The 20,834-nt window shown below is 45.0% G+C and overlaps 1 protein-coding gene across 3 annotated transcripts in view; it reads right to left on the bottom strand.

Annotated features, from left to right (window-relative positions):
* The window catches only part of IL2RG (interleukin 2 receptor subunit gamma), a 99,693-nt gene that overhangs the window by 12,710 nt on the left and 66,149 nt on the right, over positions 1-20,834 (bottom strand). For all 3 annotated transcript variants that reach the window (XM_033946259.1, XM_033946258.1, XM_033946257.1), the window contains one exon: positions 5,892-6,054. In XM_033946259.1, the coding sequence (XP_033802150.1) occupies positions 5,892-6,054 (163 nt within the window). The remainder of the gene's footprint in view (positions 1-5,891; positions 6,055-20,834) is intronic.

Below are 20,834 nucleotides of genomic sequence, written 5' to 3'. Positions count from 1 at the left end.
ATTCACTTGGATTGAGGTAGTTATGAGTTTGTCGTTAGGGGAGGCCAGGAAGAATTTAGTTTTGTCAGCGTTTAATTTTAGTCTATGGGATAGCATCCAGAGTTCTATCTGCCTGAGTAAGTGTGATATAGAATCAAGCAGCTCTAGGGTGAAACTGGTTAGAGGGATGATTATTGTGATGTCGTCTGCGTAAATGAAGAATTTGAGCTTGAAGTTGTGCAGCAGGTTTCCCAGGGAGACGAGGTAGATATTGAATAGGGTGGGGGATAGTGGCGAGCCCTGGGGGACACCACAAGAGTTGTCCCAGCTATGGGAGTAGGAGTCGTTCTTGATGACTCTGTAAGATCTATTTTTTAGAAACCCGTTGAACCAGCTGAGAACCTGTCCGGAGATGCCGATGTGTGCAAGGCAGTTTAGGAGAATGGTGTGGTCTACTAGATCGAAAGCACTGCTTAGGTCAAGTTGCAAGATTAGGGCGCTGGAGCTCTGGCTGAAGAGCGAGTGCAGGTGGTCGAGAAGAGAGGCAATGATGGTTTCGGTGCTGTGGCCAGAGAGAAAGCCTGATTGGTTGTCGTGTAAGATGTCGAATTTGTCCAGGTATGTGGTGAGTTCAGCATTTACTGCCCCCTCAGTTATTTTGGTGACTAGTGGGATGCTGGCGATGGGTCTGTAATTAGATGGGATGTTGGGAGGTTCTTTTGAGTTTTTTGTAATTGGGGTTATCAAGATGTGGCCTTGCTCTGCTGGGAAGTTTCCGGCGGATAGTAGAGCATTGACCCATGACAGCATGTTGGCTTTGAAGTGGGCTGGAGCAGTTTTCATGACATTAGGGGGGCAAGTATCTAGTCTGTAGTAGGAGTTATTGTATTTGTTGTAGTATTTGTTGAAGGATTGCCAGTCTATGGGTGTGAAATGATTCCAACTTAGGTCGGTTCTGGATCCTAGAACACAGTTGGATGTGTTTGTGTCATTGAGGATGGGGAAGTACCCATGGGGATTGGCCGGGGGCGTTATAGATGATCTTAATTTTTGTATTTTGAAATTGAAGAAGTCTACTAGGGTGCTGGCTGTTAGGGTGGAATCCTCCCGGATGTTCGTGAGTGTCTCAAGATTGTAGAGGTCGTTGACCAGGTTGAAAAGGTTTCTACTGTTGTTTGTGACGTTTCCTATTTTTTGGGCGTAGAAATTTTTTTGTTTTTCCTTGGTGAGGTTTTTGTAGTATTTTACTTTTGATCTCCACTCAGCCCTGTGCTCTTGAGTACCAGATTTAGACCATACTCTTTCTGATTTTCTTAGGTCTCTCTTTAGCAGTAGCAGCTCGGAGTCATACTATCCCTCTAGATTTGTGCTTCTCTTTCTGCGGATTTTTAAGGGTGCAATTTTGTTTAGAATGTTTGTGCTGTCTTTAGTCCATGAGGACATGAATTGATCTGTTTCTGTGTTCTGAGTAATGATATTCTCATAGTGGGACCAGAATTCTATTGGGTCGATCTTACCTCTGGAAGTGTGGGTTTTATTGGTTCTTGTTTTATTATTTATGTTGGCTCTTTGCTGGCAGTCAATAGTGAAGTAACATAATCTGTGGTCAGACCATAGGGAGTCTGACCAGTTATCTTCTTTCCAGTAGAGTTTGGGGTTGATTGGTTCTTTAGAGGAGAAAGTCACCAGGTCTAACTGATGACCTTTTTGATGGGTTTTGGTTGGGGGTGGTGTGAAGTAGTCTAATTGAGCGATGAGTGACCAAAAATCTGATATTTCTGGTTGGTCTGTTTGCTCTAGATGAATGTTGATATCACCACATAGTAAGTTGTATGGGCTTGCTAGAGAGTTGGTTATCAAGAATTCCGTGAAGTCCTCCTTGGCTAGGTTCCATTTTTTTGGTGGGACATAGAACAGAATAGTTGTTAGGGAGGCTGTTAGGGTTTTTGAGGTTAGCGATACTGATAATATCTCTAAGTTGGGCGAAGATTCAGAGTTAAGAACAGCGCAATTTAGGTGGTCTCTGTAGATTATTGCTAATCCTCCTCCCCTTCCCCAGGTTCTAGCAAGAGTTATAATCTTGAAGCCTGGGGGGAGACAATCTTTGATAATGATGTCGCTGTCTGATAGTAGCCAAGTTTCAGTGAGTAGCAGAAGGTCCGGGTTAATTTCGTTCAGCCAATCCTTGATCAAGATGGATTTGTTCCTCATCGATCTTATGTTGAGGTAGTAGCCTCGTAGGTTCTGATGGGTGGTGACTTCGTTTGGAAGGTAGTGGGAGTAGGCTAGTTTTTTTAGTGACCGCTGTTTTATAGTGCGGGGCTTGGAGGGAGTGTGGGGGGAGGGGTTGGAAGTGGACCTAGCTTTGGGTGGTCGTGTGGTTTGTATGGTGGGAATGGTGGGAACTTGGGCTTAGCCTCACGGTGTGAGGTGTAGTGAATTGGTATTGGTGTTGGATATCGAGGGTTGGCTGTACAAGTTCTGATGCAGATGAGGTATAGTAGGAGCAACAGTGCGCATTGATGGGAGATTGGTAGAGCTATGGTTCCGATCTCTAAAGGGGGTTCTCTTGAATATGAGGAGGAGGTCAGGGGGTGAGGGGGATATAGGGGGAGTACTACTGGAAGCCTCCTTATCAGAACTCTGCTACGGAGTGCCCCATGATGCATTACTATCCCCACTCCTCTTCAACTTATATGTCAAACCAGTATTCGACATTGCAGAAAAATACCAAAACAAAATCCACTCATATGCAGACGACATACAGCTTTACCTTCCCCTAGGTTAACACCGAGATACACAAATAAAGAAACTCCACTGCTGCCTAATAGAAATTAAAAAAAAAAACTGGATGATTTCAAATAAACTACAACTCAACGCAGCAAAAACAGAACTTCTCTGGATACACAAGGACACCTACGCATAACCCGCGCCCATCTCTTTCTTGGGGGAAATGATACCCTCATAGCCAAAGACACCGTCCGCAGCCTAGGAGTGATTCTAGTCTCAAACCTGTCGCTCTCAGACCATGTATCAAAATTAGTGTCTTCATCCTTCTATCACCTCCGCCAACTAAAGTGCATTTGTATTATCCCGCCTAGATTACTGCAACACTCTTCTAGTGGGCCAACCAGCAAAAACACTCTCCTGTCTCCAAGGGGTGCAAAATGCCACAATCCAACTCCTAAAAAACCTGGGTTCTGCGATCATGTCACCCCCCTGCACTAATTTCCATGCACTGGCTGCCTATCCAAAAACAATGTGCTTTTAAAGCCTTCGTGTTATCCTTCAAGACTTTCCACAAGATGACACCAAACAATATACCATCAAAACTACAAATTTATGTCCCCAACCGATCACTGATATCCCAAACAGAAAAACGGCTGATCCTGGCTGTTCACTCAAGTCTGAAACAGCCAGAAGACGCTCTTTCTCATTACTTACCTAAATTATGACACACCATCCCCCCATCCATTAAATCTCTAGACAGGCTTTGGAACTTAGGAAAAACATGAAACCTTCCTCTTTACAAACCCAGCTCCTTAACGACCTGCGTCCACATCCCTGACAGATGAATCACCAAACGGAATCTCACTAAAACTTGTTTGCCACCACAAATATAACCATAATTAGTACCACCTGCTAAGAAAAGCTACTTTACCTCCATGTCCACTAAGTCTAAATTTTAAGTCTGTATATTATGTCCATACTGTAAATGTTGTAAACTCTGTATTTCTCACTAAAGTATGTCCTATCCATAAGAACATAAGAATTGCCATACTGGGACAGACCAAAGGTCCATCAAGCCCAGTATCCTGTTTCCAACAGTGGCCCACCCAGGTCCCAAGTACCTTGCTAGATCCCAAGTAGTAAAACAGATTTTATGTTGCTTATCCTAGGAATAAGCAGTGGATTTCCCCAAGCTATCTCAATAATGGCCTATGGACTTCTCTTTTAGGAAATTATCCAAGCCTTTTTTAAACTCTGCTAAGCTGTTTTCACCACATTCTCCAGCAACAAATTAATTATACACTGTGTGAAGAAATATTTTATCTGGTTTGTTTTAAATCTTCTACTTAGTAGCTTCATCACATACCCCCTAGTCCTAGTATTTTTGGAAAGAGTAAACAAGTGACTCACATCTACCCTTTCTACTTCACTCAGTATTTTATAGACCTCTATCATATCACCCCAGAGCCATCTCTTCTCCAAGTTAAAGAGCCCTAGCTGCTTTAGCCTTTCCTCAAAGGGAAGTCATCCCATCCCTTTTATCATTTTAGTCACCCTTCTCTGTACTTTTTCTAATTCCACTATATCTTTTTTGACATACAGTGACCAGAATTGCACTGCCTCTCTTCAGTTTGTACCAAAGTATTTGATAACCACTATAATAGGAACAAATAATCAACAGTCTATGACATAAGAGCCGCCTTTGATGCAGAAGGAAACTTTGTTGTCCAGCCACTGGCCAAAGAACAAATTGCTTCTGTTCTTTATCTTTGAAGCTTATCCCTCGTTCTGCTGCATCATTAATAAGTCAGTTTGGATTCCTGATTCCAAAGTTTATCGAAAACTGGATCATCGGTCCACTCTGTGGGATATTTTTTCAGGAACATTTTTTGCTTTTGTTGATCTTTCTTCAATCAAAAAATCAAAAAATGACTATTCTGTGTTGCAAGACTCTCAAAGGTCACAGGTTCCATTTCATCTATCTATGAGATGTCGTGGAATGTTTGGCAATGGTGGACGTTGTAAGTTTAGCACCATTCGTAGCTTTGTTTCTGGTGTGATTCTATCATCAAAAAAGGCAAGTGCTGCCAGGTGCTTGGACAGAAACCATAGATGTCTGGAAATGTCTGTGAGCGCCTTGTTTGCAACAGTTTTATTTCTATAGTTTCTTCAACTTCCTAATGCAAGAGTCTGTGCATTGTGTCGGTATCCTGGCTCGATCTCATACTGCCATCACCGACTCATACATCAACTATAGCTTTCCGTAGAGGTTTTCCTTCATCATAGTGATGAAAATTGAGGAATCGAAGAATATCCAGTCCACCTGGCGGTCTAGCAATTGACAGCCGACAGACTGACTTTCCAAGGACTTTTCAGGTGCAGATCGCAAACTAGACGCCATACAAACTAATTATGTGTAATCATCTACTTACACAACACACAAGCAAACAGTGCATGCTGGGGTGACCTCGAAATATTGTCTAATCAAGTTGAAATTTGACACATGAGTAAGACATACAAAGTGGACAAAAATAAGCCTTGTGGAGACAAGATTTGATAAAGTTGATTTTTTTTTTTTTTTTTGCATACTACCATGGACTGCGCAGATGGACTCTCAAGACTCTGTTGTGGAATGCTTTGGAATGAAGGACCTTGTTCTCCTTCTGATAGCACACTCGAGGAGAGGGCACAGGAGAACTTCATGGTAAAATACTTTGGGTAAGGAGCCCTTGGATCTCAGTGGTGGGGTAAGCTTTTGAAGGCAGTGTGTAGTAAGGAGAGGTGGGCAGACCACCCCGGGCTCCGTGTTGGTGGGGGCACCCATACCTCCCTGCCTTGCTTGTGCCCTCACTCCCCCTACCCCGTCTGTACCTCTGTAGATCTTCAAAAGCTTGAGCAACTTCTCCTGCCTGTTCCCTTCTGAATCACTTCCAGGTCATGGGGCATGCTGGAGAAAAGCCACTCATGCTGGCGAAGATTTAGAGGGATGGGGGAATGAAGGAGCGGGGTCCCAGGCACCTCCTACTCTTACTGCACCACTGTTTGGATCTCAGTGAGGAACCGTTTTGGGAGGAGATCTCGGAGCTCTCTCTTGGGAATACTTTGGGAGGCAAGGGAACCTGGACATCAGATTCTTAGTGCTTTGGGGTAAGGTCAGAATGATAGTTTGGGCTTGTTTTTACCAAGAATAGTTGTGTTTTTCCCCCAGGTGATGGCATTACTCCACTCGCTCCAGATTTTGCTGGTTCCACAATACTTATTAATCTTGCTGCGGACCTGAAATGTGTATTGCTTCTCAGGGTCCATACTGGGGTAGGAGAACTTCAAATTGTTCACATTCTGCTCCTAAGGAGAAAACCAAAGAGGAGAATCATCAAAATATATCTGGAATCTGGGGAGGACAAGTTGCAGATCATTCAGAACACGGCTGTTGAGTTGATTTTCAATTTGAAAACATTTGATCATGTAACTAAATTCTATCAGAAGCTACGTTGGTAAGAATATTATTCAAGTTAGGTTGTACCTGCTACAAAACACTGTTTGGCCTTACACCTGATTATATTATTGATCACTTTAAATTTACTGACCGAAAACGTTTTTCTTAAGTTTTATTAGGATTTTATATACCGCCTATCAAGGTTATCTAAGCGGTTTTACAGTCAGGTACTCAAGCATTTTTCCCTATCTGTCCCGGTGGACTCACAATCTATCTAACGTACCTGGGGCTAAGGAGGATTAAGTGACTTGGCCAGGGTCACAAGGAGCAGTGCGGGATTTGAACCCACACCCCAGGGTGCTGAGGCTATAGCTTCAACCACTGTAAAAGGTTGCATATACAAAAGATTTCTCACAGAATTGTATCTTTTCAAGCTGGATCATGGGATAAACCCTTTTCTGTCCTGAACTCCTATCTTTCCTTTAGGAAAATGCTAAAGACCTACTTATTTGACAAATTCTTCTGAATGTGATTATAATACACTGTGCTTGTACAGTCTCTCGATTGTTACTAACCATGTTGAACTGAGAGGTTACTGTGGTATAAGTGAAGTTGCTATGTTACGTCTTCCAGAACCATCTGTCCAGTCTTCTGTCAGCATATCTAGCATGAATATGCATATAATTAATTCTACTAGCTGGATCCAGATTCATAGGACAAAAATGATCTTGAGAGTTATAGCCTTGTTTTTCTTAGGGCATGCAATGGAGAAATCAGAACTACAAGTCCCTGCATGCAGTGGGGTAAACCCAGGACCGGATCAACCCTGTCCTGTGAATCTGGATTCAGTTGGCAGCCTTACATATAATGGAGGGAATGGCCAGAGATCTGATATACTGTATATTCACAGGGCCTGACATTCAGCTTTTAGGCTGTGAATTAAGCCCAGATATTCTCTGCTGAGAAGGGCACTCTGGGGAAATTCTTCAAGCAGTGTTAAGGGTTTGGCGTGGCCATAAAGGCTATAATGCACCATTGGTCTGACCCAATGGGCTTCTTAGTATTTAGGACCTGATTCTATAAACGGTGCCTAGCACTTACTGTGTGTAATTCAAAGTTAAGCGCCATTTATAGCAGCGCCTAACTCAAGTTCTTTAACTGAGGTGCCAGTATATTAGGCCAGGGTTTTCTTGGCCTACAATACTGGCACCTAAGTCATTCCATGCCCAAACTCTGCCCCTAAGCATGCTCAATTTTCAGGTAGGCATGGGTTGGTACCTCAGTGTAGATGCCTACCTCACGCCTATCCAACTGGATTTTATAAGAACGGACCCCAGAAGAATGTTTGTCTGTTATCGAAACATGGACCATGTCGGGTCCACACCACAGATCTGATACTGTGTACCATTTGGATTTTTAAGTATATGAATCGCTTTTACTTGTGAAGACTTTCTCACAGTAAACTGTTTATCAAGATCATCATCTCCACGATGTCTTGGTCATAACAGACATATTCACACACTATACGATTGCAATGCCCACAGACAGCCTTAACTGTCGCAATAGCCATAGTAAAGCACTGGATAGTTCATTATGTGCACCAAGGAGACTACATTCAGACCAAGGATGGGCTTTTGAGTCTGAGATTATCCCCTTACCACCCTCAAGGTAATGGACAGTGCGAGTGCTTTAACCGAACCCTGCATGAGATGCTGAGGGTTCTGCTACCTGCAAAGAAGACACGTCAACAGGGTACGCACCATTCTACCTCATGTTTGGGAGGGACTCACGATTGTTCGCGGACATTTATGCCAGAGAAGAGGAGGGGACAATTGCCACCTTAGATGCCTGGGTCAAGCAGCACCATGATAAGATGACCTTGTCCTGGGAGATAGCCAATCAAGTGGCTGAAAGGAAGTGGTGGTATGACCGGAGGGTGAAAGGAGTCCTCTTGAAGAGAGGAGACAGGGTGCTGTGAGTCCGGAGGTTCCCCGGTCGCCACAACATACAGGACATATGGGAGGGACAGTGTATGTGGTCGACCAGGTGCATGAACCTAGTGGTAATAGCCTCAGTCACCCATGAAGATGGGGGGCCTGCCAAAGTAGTACATAGGGACCAGAGTTTACCCCAGAATCGTCTGAAATGTCAGATTGGAAGAGTGCGAAAGTAACGAGGGGGAAAATGGTGTTCTGTATTTGTTATTAGGGGAACCTGGTACTTGTACTACAGATGAAAATGTGACTTCCACCCTTGGGGCAGCATATACAGAAATAGAGCCTGAGGTAGAGGGTGGCAGATGTAGGATGGGGTCCTGAGTTAGAGGGACTAGCTGACACAGAAGTGGAACCTGGGACATGTGAGCAACAAATTGTTGATGCCCCTGAGGATCCCCATCTCCCCAGGGGATCCTCCAAGATACTTGGCAGATTACATGTACTAGAACACAAACATTTGTGCAATTATAAGGAGACTCTGTAGAGACTGTTAATTTTATGTGCACCAAGGTACAGACCTTTGAGTCTAAATAGAGGACTTAAAGAAAATGCTGATGGTACTTGTATAAACTAAATTGTGAATTTGATAGGATGGAATGGGTAGAGAAATGTCAGGGTGTAAATAAGGGAACACAGGAGCTGCAGGGGAGGGCTGAGAGTGCTGGGCCAATCGGGAGTCCAGCAGAAGAAAAAGGCAGTACTGAAGGGGGAGTTGTCCAATCAGGGGACAAGGCGGGCCTGCCAGAAGAGGGGGCCTATAGGAGAGGATGCAGCAAACAGCCAACTACTCAGACTGGTGCGAAATTTGAGCAGATTGAACAAAGGAGAGTCATTGCCCAGCTACAAGCCTGCACCAATCAGACACCAGGGAGGAGATGAACCCCAAGGGAGACTGGGAAGAAGATGACAAAATCCAGGGATGGAAGAGAGTGGAGCCATGCTTAACGTGACCATTTATTTTTTTCATCAAAACGGGACATCTATTAATATTCAGTCCCGCCAACAATCCCACCCTAGCCCCACCCCCCAATCTCGCCCTAGCCCCGCCCCCAATTTCTTCCATTCATTTTTCATGTACACACAATATCTTATTATTTCATAACAGTAACCATAAAATTAAAAAAAACCCACAAAGCACCCTATACGCAAAGAAAATGTTATCATTTATATTTGAGGGTTTTCAAAGTTGTCACCTCAGTAACTATAGAAAAATAGACAAATATAGTGCAAAATATATACAGCAGATATAAATTCTCAAAACTGACACATTTTGATCACTAAATTGAAAAAAAAATCATTTTTCCTACCTTTGCTGTCTGGTGATTTCATGATTCTCTGGCATTTTCTTCTGACTGTGCATCCTTTCTTTAATTTCTTTCTTTCTGCACTCAGGCCCAACAATTATTCCTTTCTATTCCCTCCCTCTTTCCTATGTCCTTAGTGCCCCCAGATCCAGTGTCAGTTCTCCTTTGTACTTTGTTCCAGGTCTCCCTCTTTCTCCCTCCTCTGTCATGATCTTGCCTCTCTCTGCTCTTCCTCAGAGTCTCTCCCCCTCTGCACCTTCCATAGTCCTGCTTCTGCCTCCTGTCTTTCTCCTTTGGTCCAGGCCTTTATCTCTCTAGTATTTCTTCTACTTACAATCCCCCTTCTTTCTCTCCTTCCTTCCTATGTCCCCCTCACTGCCTTCCAGCCTTTGTCCCAGCCCCTCCCCCATAGCCAGCCTGCTTACCTTCATCCCTACCACGCCCAATTCCACCACCCCCGATCCGCTGCCGCTGCTTGCAATCCAAAATCCTTCTTCCCTGGCTTCAGGTGACATCATCCGATAGTATGGCCTGTTAGAGCTGAAGCTCCGACTTGTTTGAGACTTAAAACCTCCCGATTTAGCGCTAGTACCCCTTTTCCTGGCCCTTACCAGTTCATTCCTGCAATCGGAAGAGTGGGGGAGCAGAGTGATGCCGCCATAAAGAAACCGATGATTGACAATGTGCCGTTGGGAGGATTGGAGTATAGAGCCCTGCACCGCATGGGAGCGGTTCTAAAATGGTTCGGGTGATAGCGATTCCCAGCTTGAGTCGGGTCAGGATGAACCGCGGGCTGCCTCCCTGTCTCCTAACTTGGCTGCAATAACGAAAGCTGATCTGCAGCGAGAGGTGGCCAGAGTCAAGGGGCAAATTAAGGAAGCGGTTCAGAAGATTAGGCAGAATCCTTCTTCCCGACGTCAATTCTGACGTCAAGAGGAAATTCCGGGCCAGCCAATCACTGCCTGACTGGCCCGGAACTTCCTCTCCGACGTCAGAATTGACGTCGGGATGAAGAATTCTGGTCGGCAAGCAGCGGACTGGGTGGGGGTGGTTTGAATGGCGCTGGAGAGAGGCTGAGGGGAAGCAATTGCCTGTCCCGTTGTCCTCGAGCACAGCTTCAGGACACTGTCCCTGAAAACGGGACATTTCAGCATCCCGAAGCTGTGTGTGGGGACAACGGGACAGGGAATCGAACAACGGGACTGTCCCGTTGAAAACCGGACATATGGTCACCTTAGCCATGCTGCAGGAGTAAGGAAGAAGCAGGCTGACCGGAGGAAGAGGAAACACAGACAAGCCTGGGCCAGAGCAGAGTTGCAGGGGACACTGAAGTGGGAAAGCCTAGTTGGAAGAGGGGGCTGGAGGAGAAGAGATCTGCCTAAAGAGGGGGAGGACCAAGCCGCAGAAGCCCGTGCTACTGGAGGGACAGAGAGTGAGATGCAGGGAGCAGAGCCTCATAAGGGACCCTTGTGAAAAGGAGAAAAGAAGGAACAACTGGCGGAGTCTGCATTTAAGCCTGCCTGCTGAGACCTGTCTCTGAGCCTACCTTTGGAGTTAGCGATAGTGAGCCTAGGATGGGTGGGAAGAGTCTGCCTGAATGTGAGCACAGAAGCCATTGCTGTTGGGAAGGGATAGATAGGAAACTCCTGTTCCGTTTGGTTTGTTTTTTTTCTTTCCTCTGTCAGATCCTTTTTTAAAATTAGGGTTTTCCTTTACTGGGTTGATTTCAACTAGTGGAGTAGGTGATCCAGAGTTCCTGAGCCGATGAGCTAACTCCAGGACCGGTAAGGATGTCAAGGACCATGGTACCCAACCTAAGACGGCTGCAATATTTCCAGAGACTTTCTTAGACTGGTAACATTGTGTGCACACCAATACATTAGGCCTCATTTCTACAAATGACATTCCTCAGACTTGAGTATTCGATTTAATGATAAGCGTGTCAAACTGCAGATTATAGAAGTTAATCGGGCCATTGAACTGTTTTCAATCTGGAGGAGTAACCTGTAATTTACCCTATAGTATTGATATCTTGCATTATTTAATTGTACGTACCTATTTGAAGAGCTTACCTGCTCTTCTACTGTTATCTAATACATCTTACAATTCTTTTTCTTGTCAAATCCCTTGGTTGTGTGAAGTTATTTGGGAACCCTGCTAGATACCGTGACACTTGCACCAACTTAAATCTAGAGGTTGTTATAGGAGTCCACAAGGCAATTCTTATTTTTAAATTCTCCCATAGCAAAAACCGCAGAGCCCCAGACACTTTCTGTTCCCCCGTTCCAAAGCTCCTGCTGATTCAGGGGATTGAAAGGTAGGTGGCTGGAGCTGATGCAGGGGGATTGGATGTAGCTGAGGTGGTTTCTGGGGCTGATTCTAGGGCTCTGAGATGGGGGGGGGGGGGGAGGGATGATATTGCTGGGACTTGGGGAAGATGGGCTGGCTTTTGTGTCAATGAATAAAATCCTTCCATAAAGCTTCTATAGTTTTTTTTGTGATGTAAATACACCGATAAAACCCTATTATTTGATCCTGGGAAAGGAACTAATTGCCTGAGAAATAAACCCCTAAGATTGGAAACTGCGGCATGAGAAATCCTGCTTCTGTTGCTGGGTTTTTGTGTATAAACCTGTCACAGACCACTAGGGGGCACTACAGTTATGCTAGTGGAATTACAAAGCTTGGGGTGGGGGAGGGGCTTTACCCATTTTAGGCATTCAGCTTCTTTGGCTTATGATGGGAAATCCCGAACGCAGGATGACAGGACCTTGGCTGAAACCACGGATGGGACTGTGTGATGGATTTTTTGCATCAGTTCAGTTGCTTTCCTTTTGAAGGGAGATGAGTGCAAAAAGCAAATGTCCCGGGGACAGGAGGAATTTCTTTTTATTTATTCATTCAGAATGGTTTACATGAATTTATTCAGGTACTCGAGCATTTTTCCCTGTCAGGCTCACAACCTGTCTAATATACCTGGGGCAATGGGGGGATGAAGTGACTTGTCCAGGGTCACAAGGAGCAGCGTGAACCCACAATCAGTGGCAGAGTAAGGGGGGCATGGTCTTCCTCCTCTCTGCCACCCCACCCCCACTCCTCTCCTTGCCACACATTCCCTGTGCCTTTTTGGCTAGGAAGTGACACTGACAAGGGCAGAGAAGTTGAAGAGCCCGGGCACTGCTCAGCCTTACTACGCCACAGGGTGGCTTTAACCCCTGTGCTACTGTACCTGGAGGGGGTTAAGTGACTTTGCAAGATGATAAGGAGCAGCGGAAGGGTTGAGCGTTGATTTAGACCATGGCTAAGTGGGACTTCTTTCGAGAACAGATAGGCAGGTGGTCAGTCCAAAACCACAATTCTCAATTGTCCAACATAGCCATGTTTTACCCTCTCTGGGGCTGAGTCAAAAACTGTAAAAAGAAGAAATATCAAGACTGAAGTTTCAGAAAATGTTGAAAATGCAATTGTCAATGCCTTCATGTGCTAATGCTCTCCCGTCCTGTAAATGTTTTTATGGGATTTTGTCTTTCCATCTTGTAGGATGAATTTAAAAGAAGGTTTTAATAATATCATTAATATTTTATTGTGTTTGTCTTGTCGAAACATGTTTAGTATTATTAATATGTATACATGTCATTTTTATGTGGTACTGTATATAAATTTTTAAATAGTAAGTCCACATGCTGGAAAGAAACCATTAGTCTCCCTCAAGAGGCTAGATGGATGAAGCGATTGTCCCAGCCTACAGTCCCACCCGAATGAAAATACAAGTCCTAACCTTGAAGTCAGATCCTACAAGAAAGTGAACATTAATGCAAATCAAGAAGCAAAACACCCATAAGTGTCCCCTCTCTTATCCACTATTTCTTATTTAACTGGTAAACTTTACAACCCCTTAATCAACAATAGATCATTCATTCAACATCCCAGTCATGTGACCTCAGTGCCTCATATAAATGAGTCAAATCCGTAACCGTCATCTCTCATACCCATACCAGCAAAGCACTGTGTCTGACTCTCACACAACTACCCCGAACCATCCATCTTCCTTCCCCTAAACCAGCCCCAACTGTAGAACTCCCTAGTCCATCTTATACAGCAAACCACACTCAGGCATTCTAGCAAAAATCTTGCTTGTTTCTTGTCAAGCAGCCCCAAATTGGGAAAAGAAAATTCCAAACATAGCTGCTTAAAATCAGATCAGAGCAGGAAGAAGTCAAAAAATCTACAGTATCATATCCAGTGATCAGAGGTTCACCAAGCTAAAAAAGGTGAAAAATCATATCCAAAAGTAGGCATTTAGGAAGTCTATATGATAGCCAACATTTGTCGATTCCCAGCGTTCATCTCCTGCCGTACTCACTCACTAACTGCATGGGTCAATGATTGGCTGAGTGGCAGACTTCAGAGGGTGGTGGTTAATGGTACCCTCTCTAAAACATCGGAGGTGACCAGTGGAGTGCCGCAGGGCTCGGTCCTGGGTCCACTCCTTTTCAACATATTCATAGGGGATCTGACTCAAGGGCTTCAAGGTAAAATAACACTATTCGCCGATGACGCCAAACTATGTAATATAGTAAATGAATGCAGTTTACAGAATTATATGGCGCAGGACCTGCTTACATTGGAAAGTTGGTCCTCAACCTGGCAGCTAGGCTTCAATGCTAAGAAATGTAAGGTCATGCACCTCGGAAGCGGAAATCCATGCAGGACGTACTTCTTGAACGGAGAAACTTTAACTAGGACTTCAGCAGAACGAGATTTAGGAGTAATCATCAGTGCAGACATGAAAACTGCCAATCAAGTGGAGAAGGCTTCATCTAAGGCAAGGCAGATATTGGGTTGTATCAATAGAAGTTTCGTCAGCCGAAAGCCTGAAGTCATAATGCCATTGTACAGGGCCATGGTGAGACCTCATCTGGAGTACTGTGTGCAATTCTGGAGGCCACATTACAGTAAAGATGTGCGCAGAATTGAATCGGTTCAACGGACGGCCACCAGGATGATCTCGGGGCTCAAGGGTCTCTCGTACGAAGAGAGACTGAACAAATTGCAGCTCTACACTCTTGAGGAATGTAGGAAGAGGGGAGACATGATCGAAACATTTAAGTACCTCACGGGACGTGTCGAAGTGGAAGATGATATTTTCTTTCTCAAGGGACCCTCGGCCACAAGAGGGCACCCGCTCAAACTCAGGGGCGGAAAATTTCATGGCGACACCAGAAAGTATTTCTTCACAGAGAGAGTGGTTGATCATTGGAACAAGCTTCCAGTGCAGGTGATCGAGGCAGACAGCGTGCCAGACTTTAAGAATAAATGGGATACCCATGTGGGATCCCTACGAGGGTCAAGATAAGGAAATTGGGTCATTAGGGCATAGACAGGGGGTGGGTAAGCAGAGTGGGCAGACTTGATGGGCTGTAGCCCTTTTCTGCCGTCATCTTCTATGTTTCTATGTTTCTTCAAGGTCACCCAGCCAAACTGTATGAGCTACAAATTGAGGTCCCCCCAGGAGCTCTGAGATATTCTTCCAGGATCCAATGGCTAAAATGTCTATTCCAACAGTTGGCTTATGCCAGACCCAGAACACCAACCAATGATCCAGGCCATAACAAATGGATGATATGAGAAGGCGCTACAGCAGTGTTCGCAAACATCTGAAAACTTAGTTATTTTCTTCTTTTATCTTATTATTATTAATCTTATTGTAAACCGAGTCAAGCTCTATCTGTATAGAGAAGACACGGTCTATAAACTTGAGTTTTAGTTTAGTTTAGTGTTTGGGCTTAGCTCAACCGCTAATACAGAAGATTGAAGAGTCCACTGAGCGAACATCTCAGCACCCAGTACATGAAGCAGTAAGAACTTCTTAAGAGCAGGGACTGTCTCTTCTGTGTTTTGATGTACAGCGCTGCATATGTCTAGTAGCGCTATATAAATACGTACTAGTAGTTAATGGGCAGCAAAAGCGCTTCCTGCCACTGGCTGAATGTTGGGTCCTTATGTTCTTGGGAAGATCCTGACGGCAGTAGCTGTACTCAATGCCCCAGAACCTGTTTTCTTAATGCTCTAGGCTTTCTCTCTGAGTCCCAGCTGCTTACTACAGAGGTTCTGATGGACTCTTAGGAAGCTGAATCAGGATAAGAGCTGGAAGGGTCACCTGAAGGATTTCTCAGGCATCAGGAGCAGTTGCAATGGGAAATGAAAGTCTGAGGAGATCAAGCTGAGTAAATGGGTGGGAATGGGATCACAGAAGAAGGATAGATGAGATGCAGTTTCCTCTTTAGTGATTTGTAGAAAAAGAAGAACAGGTGACAGGGTTCAAGGAAGGTTGAGTGGGAGAAGGGGGGATGACCTTGTCATGAAAGTACTCAGCCATAGGGGGAATTGGAGTGGAGGCACTTTGAGGAGAGACTTCAGCGTGGCAAATAGACTACAAAGGTTACAGACAAGAGTTTGTCATAGTCGTGTTTGGCAAGGGCAAGAATAGACTGGAAGAAAGTTGTTAGGACCAAATATTTTGAGTATATTTTTATAAGAATTTTGGGATAACAGGGGAATAGTAAGATAGCTGTTAATTATATAAAATGGAAGACGGGGGAAGTTGTCTCTGAGATGTCTGGTTGCTTTTCAGAATGACAGTCACCTTTGATTGTTATTCAATTATTTTTCCAAATCACACTATTTGATTTGAAACTCCATTCAGTGTATGTTCAAGAAGAACCAAGGCATAGCCAATGAGAAATACTTGTTGTGGGTCGACATGACATTGTCCTCTGGAAACGACCTGGTACCTGAGGTAATGGAGCTCATATTGACCCAGATAAGATGATAAGTTCTGGAAAAAGGCTGATGGCCTGTACTGAGCTAGACCAATGAGGTACTCAAAGATTGCAGGAGTAGAGCCGACCTAGGCCAATGAGAGAGGGCTAGGTGTGAGAGTTCTCTACCCCCCCCACCCCCCTCCCAGGAAGACCGCATCATCAGCTTGCCTTAGGGCACAAGAACATGACATTTTGGGAACTTTCCATTCAAATAAATACAGTATGTGGTTTAAGATATATAAGGCCCTGTGTCAGGGGATAGAGGAAAGGGAGGACTTCCTTCTTTCCTAAGAGGAAGAAGGCTTCCATGAAGCTTGAAGACCAATCTGGGAGAAACACTTGGGTAATATATCTTTCTTTCTAACTTAATTTTATATCTAAAGGTTACTAAGTATAAAATCTGAGGAACTTGTGTTTGACTACATATTAATAGAGCAATAAGAGAAAGGCACAATCCCTGCCATGTGCATGCATAAGGAGGAGCCCAAGGCCCTGATTGGCTCAGATGCCTGACCCCTCACCCAATCAGGGCCTTGGGCCCCTCCTCGTGCATCATATGATGCACTGAGGAGGGAAGGCCCGCCATTTTGGATCGGCTGGCCATAAAAGCAGAGGGATCATGCTTCCCTCCAACAGAAAAGGCATGGGGGGGTGGGTTCGAGGAAGCATCCAGTGGCAGGAGGGAGTGGACATTCTTCCTGCCTTTTTTTGGGGGGGGCGAAGGGGGAAAGTAGGGGATGGTTTAGGGGGCCCTCCATTGGCAGGAGGGAGTAGGCTTCCCTCCAACCAATTTTCTCGCATGCAAGGGGAGGGGGGCTCACCATGGCAGGAAGGAGTGGGCATCCCTCCTGCAATTTTCGCTGTCACGGGAGTGTGTGTGTGTGTGTATGTTCAGTTCCCAGTGCTGGTTCATTGAGGAGGGCTGTCATCGGTGAAGGTGGTGTGTTTTGTTTTGTTTTTTAATGGGGCAGATATTATGCATGTGTAACACGCACAACATCTGTGCCCACTAAAAAAAAAAAGTTTCCTGCCCTGAACAGTTGAGTGGCAGGAGGCTGCTTTCGGGACTTCGCCTGCCTCTCAGCTGTTCAGGCTTTCACTGCCGGCTCTGTGCATGTGTGAGAGTCACTCTCACAGCCATCAGTCTGACGGGAGAGTCGGGGATTACGATGAAACTCCGTATGAATCATTTGCATGCAAACCTATTAGTGCATCAAAAGCTCTTTTTGAATTGGCCAAAAATATTGGATTGGAGAGACCCACATGCTCTTTCTGATCCTCTTTAGTGTATCTAGGCTAGTGGACATGGGGAGAGATGGAATAGTGGTGGAGACAGGGCTAGGCGCACTAGCCTGAAAATTCCTAAATGTGTTGGTGGTGATTGACAAGACTGTGGGGTGGTTATCAGATGATAATCTGAGAGGGGAAGAACGAAGGTGGAGATTAAGCAGCTGAAGACGATGACAAGATCAAGGAAGTGGCCATGCAAGAGCATAGCTAGAGATTGAGGGCAGGATGCACAAAAGTGTTCTTGGGGCTTTCATCGATTTGTTATAGTATCCAATTCATTACAAGGAGCTCATTAGTATACTGCAGCTAAGCTCATTTTGGGGAAACAAAGTATGATAATGTTTCCCCTTTGTTGATAAAGCTTCACTGGCTCCCAGTTCACTTTAGGATCCGGTTTAAATGCGCATGCATAATCTTCAAGCTTCTCTATGGAATATTTGATCCTTTTGTTCCCTTAGACTTTGCCATTTGAGAAACACACAAAGATATGTTAGCCTTCCCTTCATTTAAGGGAATTAAATCTACTGGGAAGCTTAGTCGATCTTTTGTTTTCAAGTTTATAGAAATCTGGAATGAACTTCCTGACTCCATTAAGCTTTTAGGCCAGCTGCAATTATTTTGTAAATTCCTGATTTTGTAAATTTGTTGTTCTCGCAATTTTTAAATGGTTTAACTACAGCCTCAACGAAATGGTAATATTATAGTTATTTTTCTTGTACTTTAGTTTTTAATTAGCTCTTCCTTCTCCTATGTTTTCTGCTATGTACTCTAGTCTTAATTCTATGTGAACTGAGTCGAGCTCCACTGGGAGATGAACCAAAGATTAGATTAGAAATGAGCTCTCCTTGTAATGCACAAAAGGGAATGCTGGGTAAAATTGAACAGGAAGTCTGGAGCTGCCAGTAGATGTTTGTGTATCTGTTATGTGAGTGTATGGGCAGAAGGGAGCTTTTAGGGATGGGGCATGCAGTCACATAACAGATGCACAAGAGCTCAGGATCAAACCTACAGCCTCAGGCTGCTGAGGCAGGAGCTGTAACCACCCTTCCTGTGCTTAATCTCTAACAAAGAAACAAAAAAACTTTCCAGCCTAGGACGTGTTTTGTTGTTGGTTTTTTTTTTTGGGGGGGGGGGGGTTTGCTGCTACTTATCAGAGCTCAAGCACAACCCTATACAGTGTGGAGAAGTGGCTTAGTGGTTAGAGCTCCTGTCTTGGCAGCCAGAGCTTGTGGGTTTGATTCTGGGCAAGTCCCAAATAAAAAAAAAAAATTGCTTGATAACTCCAGCAATTGGGAGCTGCACCAATTTGCTCTTTTGTGCAGGCACCAGGCACAGTTCCTCCCCTTTTTACTGGGCTGCTCAACACAAATAGTGTGTATGTAACTTGTATGCTATTTGTGCTGAGTGTAGCCTGGAAAAGCAAAATTGCTCCCAGGTTAGAAACATAGAAATAGACGGCAGATAAGGCCCATCTAGCCTGCCCACCCTAATGACCCTCCCCTACCTTTGCCCTGTGAATAGATCCTATGTGTCGATCCCATTTGGCCTTAAAATCAGGCATGCTGCTGGCCTCAATCACCAGCAGTGGAAGACTATTCCAGCGATCAACCACCCTTTCAGTGAAAAAGAATTTCCTGGTGTCACCTCGCAGTTTCCCGCCCCTGATTTTCCACAGATGCCCTCTTGTTGCTGTGGGACCCTTGAAAAAGAAGATATCTTCCTCTGCCTCGATGCGGCCCATGAGATACTTGAACATCTTGATCATGTCTCCCTTCTCTCTGCGCTCCTCGGGCGAGTATAGCTGTAATTTGTCTAGCCGTTCTTCGTACGGGAGATCCTTGAGTCCTGAGATCATCCGGGTGGCCATTCTCTGAACCGACTCCAGTCTCAGCACATCCTTGTGATAATGCGGCCTCCAGAATTGCACACAGTATTCCAAGTGGGGCCTCACCATGGATCTATACAATGGCATAATGACTTCCAGCTTACGGCTGACGAAACCCCTTCGTATGCAACCCATGATTTGTCTTGCCTTGGATGAAGCTTGCTCCACTTGATTGGCAGCCTTCATGTCCTCACTGACGATCACCCCTAAGTCTCGTTCTGCTACCGTTCTTGAGGATCTCGCCATTAAGGGTATAAGTCTTGCATGGATTTTGGCTGCCCAGGTGCATAACTTTGCATTTTTTGGCATTGAAGCTGAGTTGCCAGGCCCTAGACCAGCGCTCCAGTAGGAGTAGGTCGTGCATCATGTTGTCGGGCATTGAATCTTCGTCCATTGTGCATTTGCCCACTACATTACTTAGTTTGGTGTCATCGGCGAATAATGTTATTTTACCTCGAAGCCCTTCTGCCAAGTCTCTTATAAAGATGTTGAATAGGATCGGGCCCAAAACCGAGCCCTGGGGCACTCCACTAATCACCTCCGTCATTTCGGAGGGGGTGCCGTTCACCACTACCCTTTGAAGCCTACCTCCAAGCCAGTTCCTAACCCATTTCGTCAATGTGTTGCCCAATCCTATAGAACTCATCTTGCTCAGCAACCTGCGGTGTGGTACGCTATCGAATGCTTTGCTAAAGTCCAGGTATACGATGTTCAGGGACTCCCCAACATCTAGCTTCCCCATCACCCAGTCAAAGAAGCTGATCAGGTTGGATTGGCATGATCTCCCCTTAGTAAATCCATGTTGACGGGGATCCCGTAGATTCTCCTCGTTCAGGATCTTATCCAATTGGCATTTGATTAGAGTTTCCATTAGTTTGCTCACTATTGATGTTAGACTCACTGGTCTGTAATTTGCTGCCTCCATCTTGAGTCTTTCTTGTGGAGTGCAATGACGTTAGCCGTCTTCCAGTCCAACGGGACGCTGCCTGTACTAAGGAAGAGGTTGAAGAGCAAGGACAGTGGCTCCGCCAAGACATCACTCAACTCCCTGAGCACCCTGGGGTATAGGTTGTCAGGCCCCATTGCCTTGTTAACCTTGAGCTTTGACAGTTCACCGTAGACACTGCTGGGCGTAAACTCGAAGTTACTAAACAGGTCAACTGAGTCAACCCTTTTCTGTAGCTGAGGGCCGAGCCCCGGCGCTTCTTGGGTGAAGACTGAGCAGAAGTATTCATTTAACAGTTGGGCTTTTTCCGAGTCTTTTTCGACATAGTCTCCGTCTGGATTCCTAAGATGTACAATCCCGCCTGAGTTTTTTCTTCTGTCACTGATATACCTGAAGAAGGATTTATCTCCCTTCTGGATGTTCTTTGCCAGAGACTCTTCCAT

The sequence above is a fragment of the Geotrypetes seraphini genome, chromosome 5 (genome assembly GCF_902459505.1).
Source record: "Geotrypetes seraphini chromosome 5, aGeoSer1.1, whole genome shotgun sequence".
Classification (NCBI taxonomy): Eukaryota; Metazoa; Chordata; class Amphibia; order Gymnophiona; family Dermophiidae; genus Geotrypetes; species Geotrypetes seraphini.
This window is presented reverse-complemented; position numbering and strand designations above follow the sequence as displayed.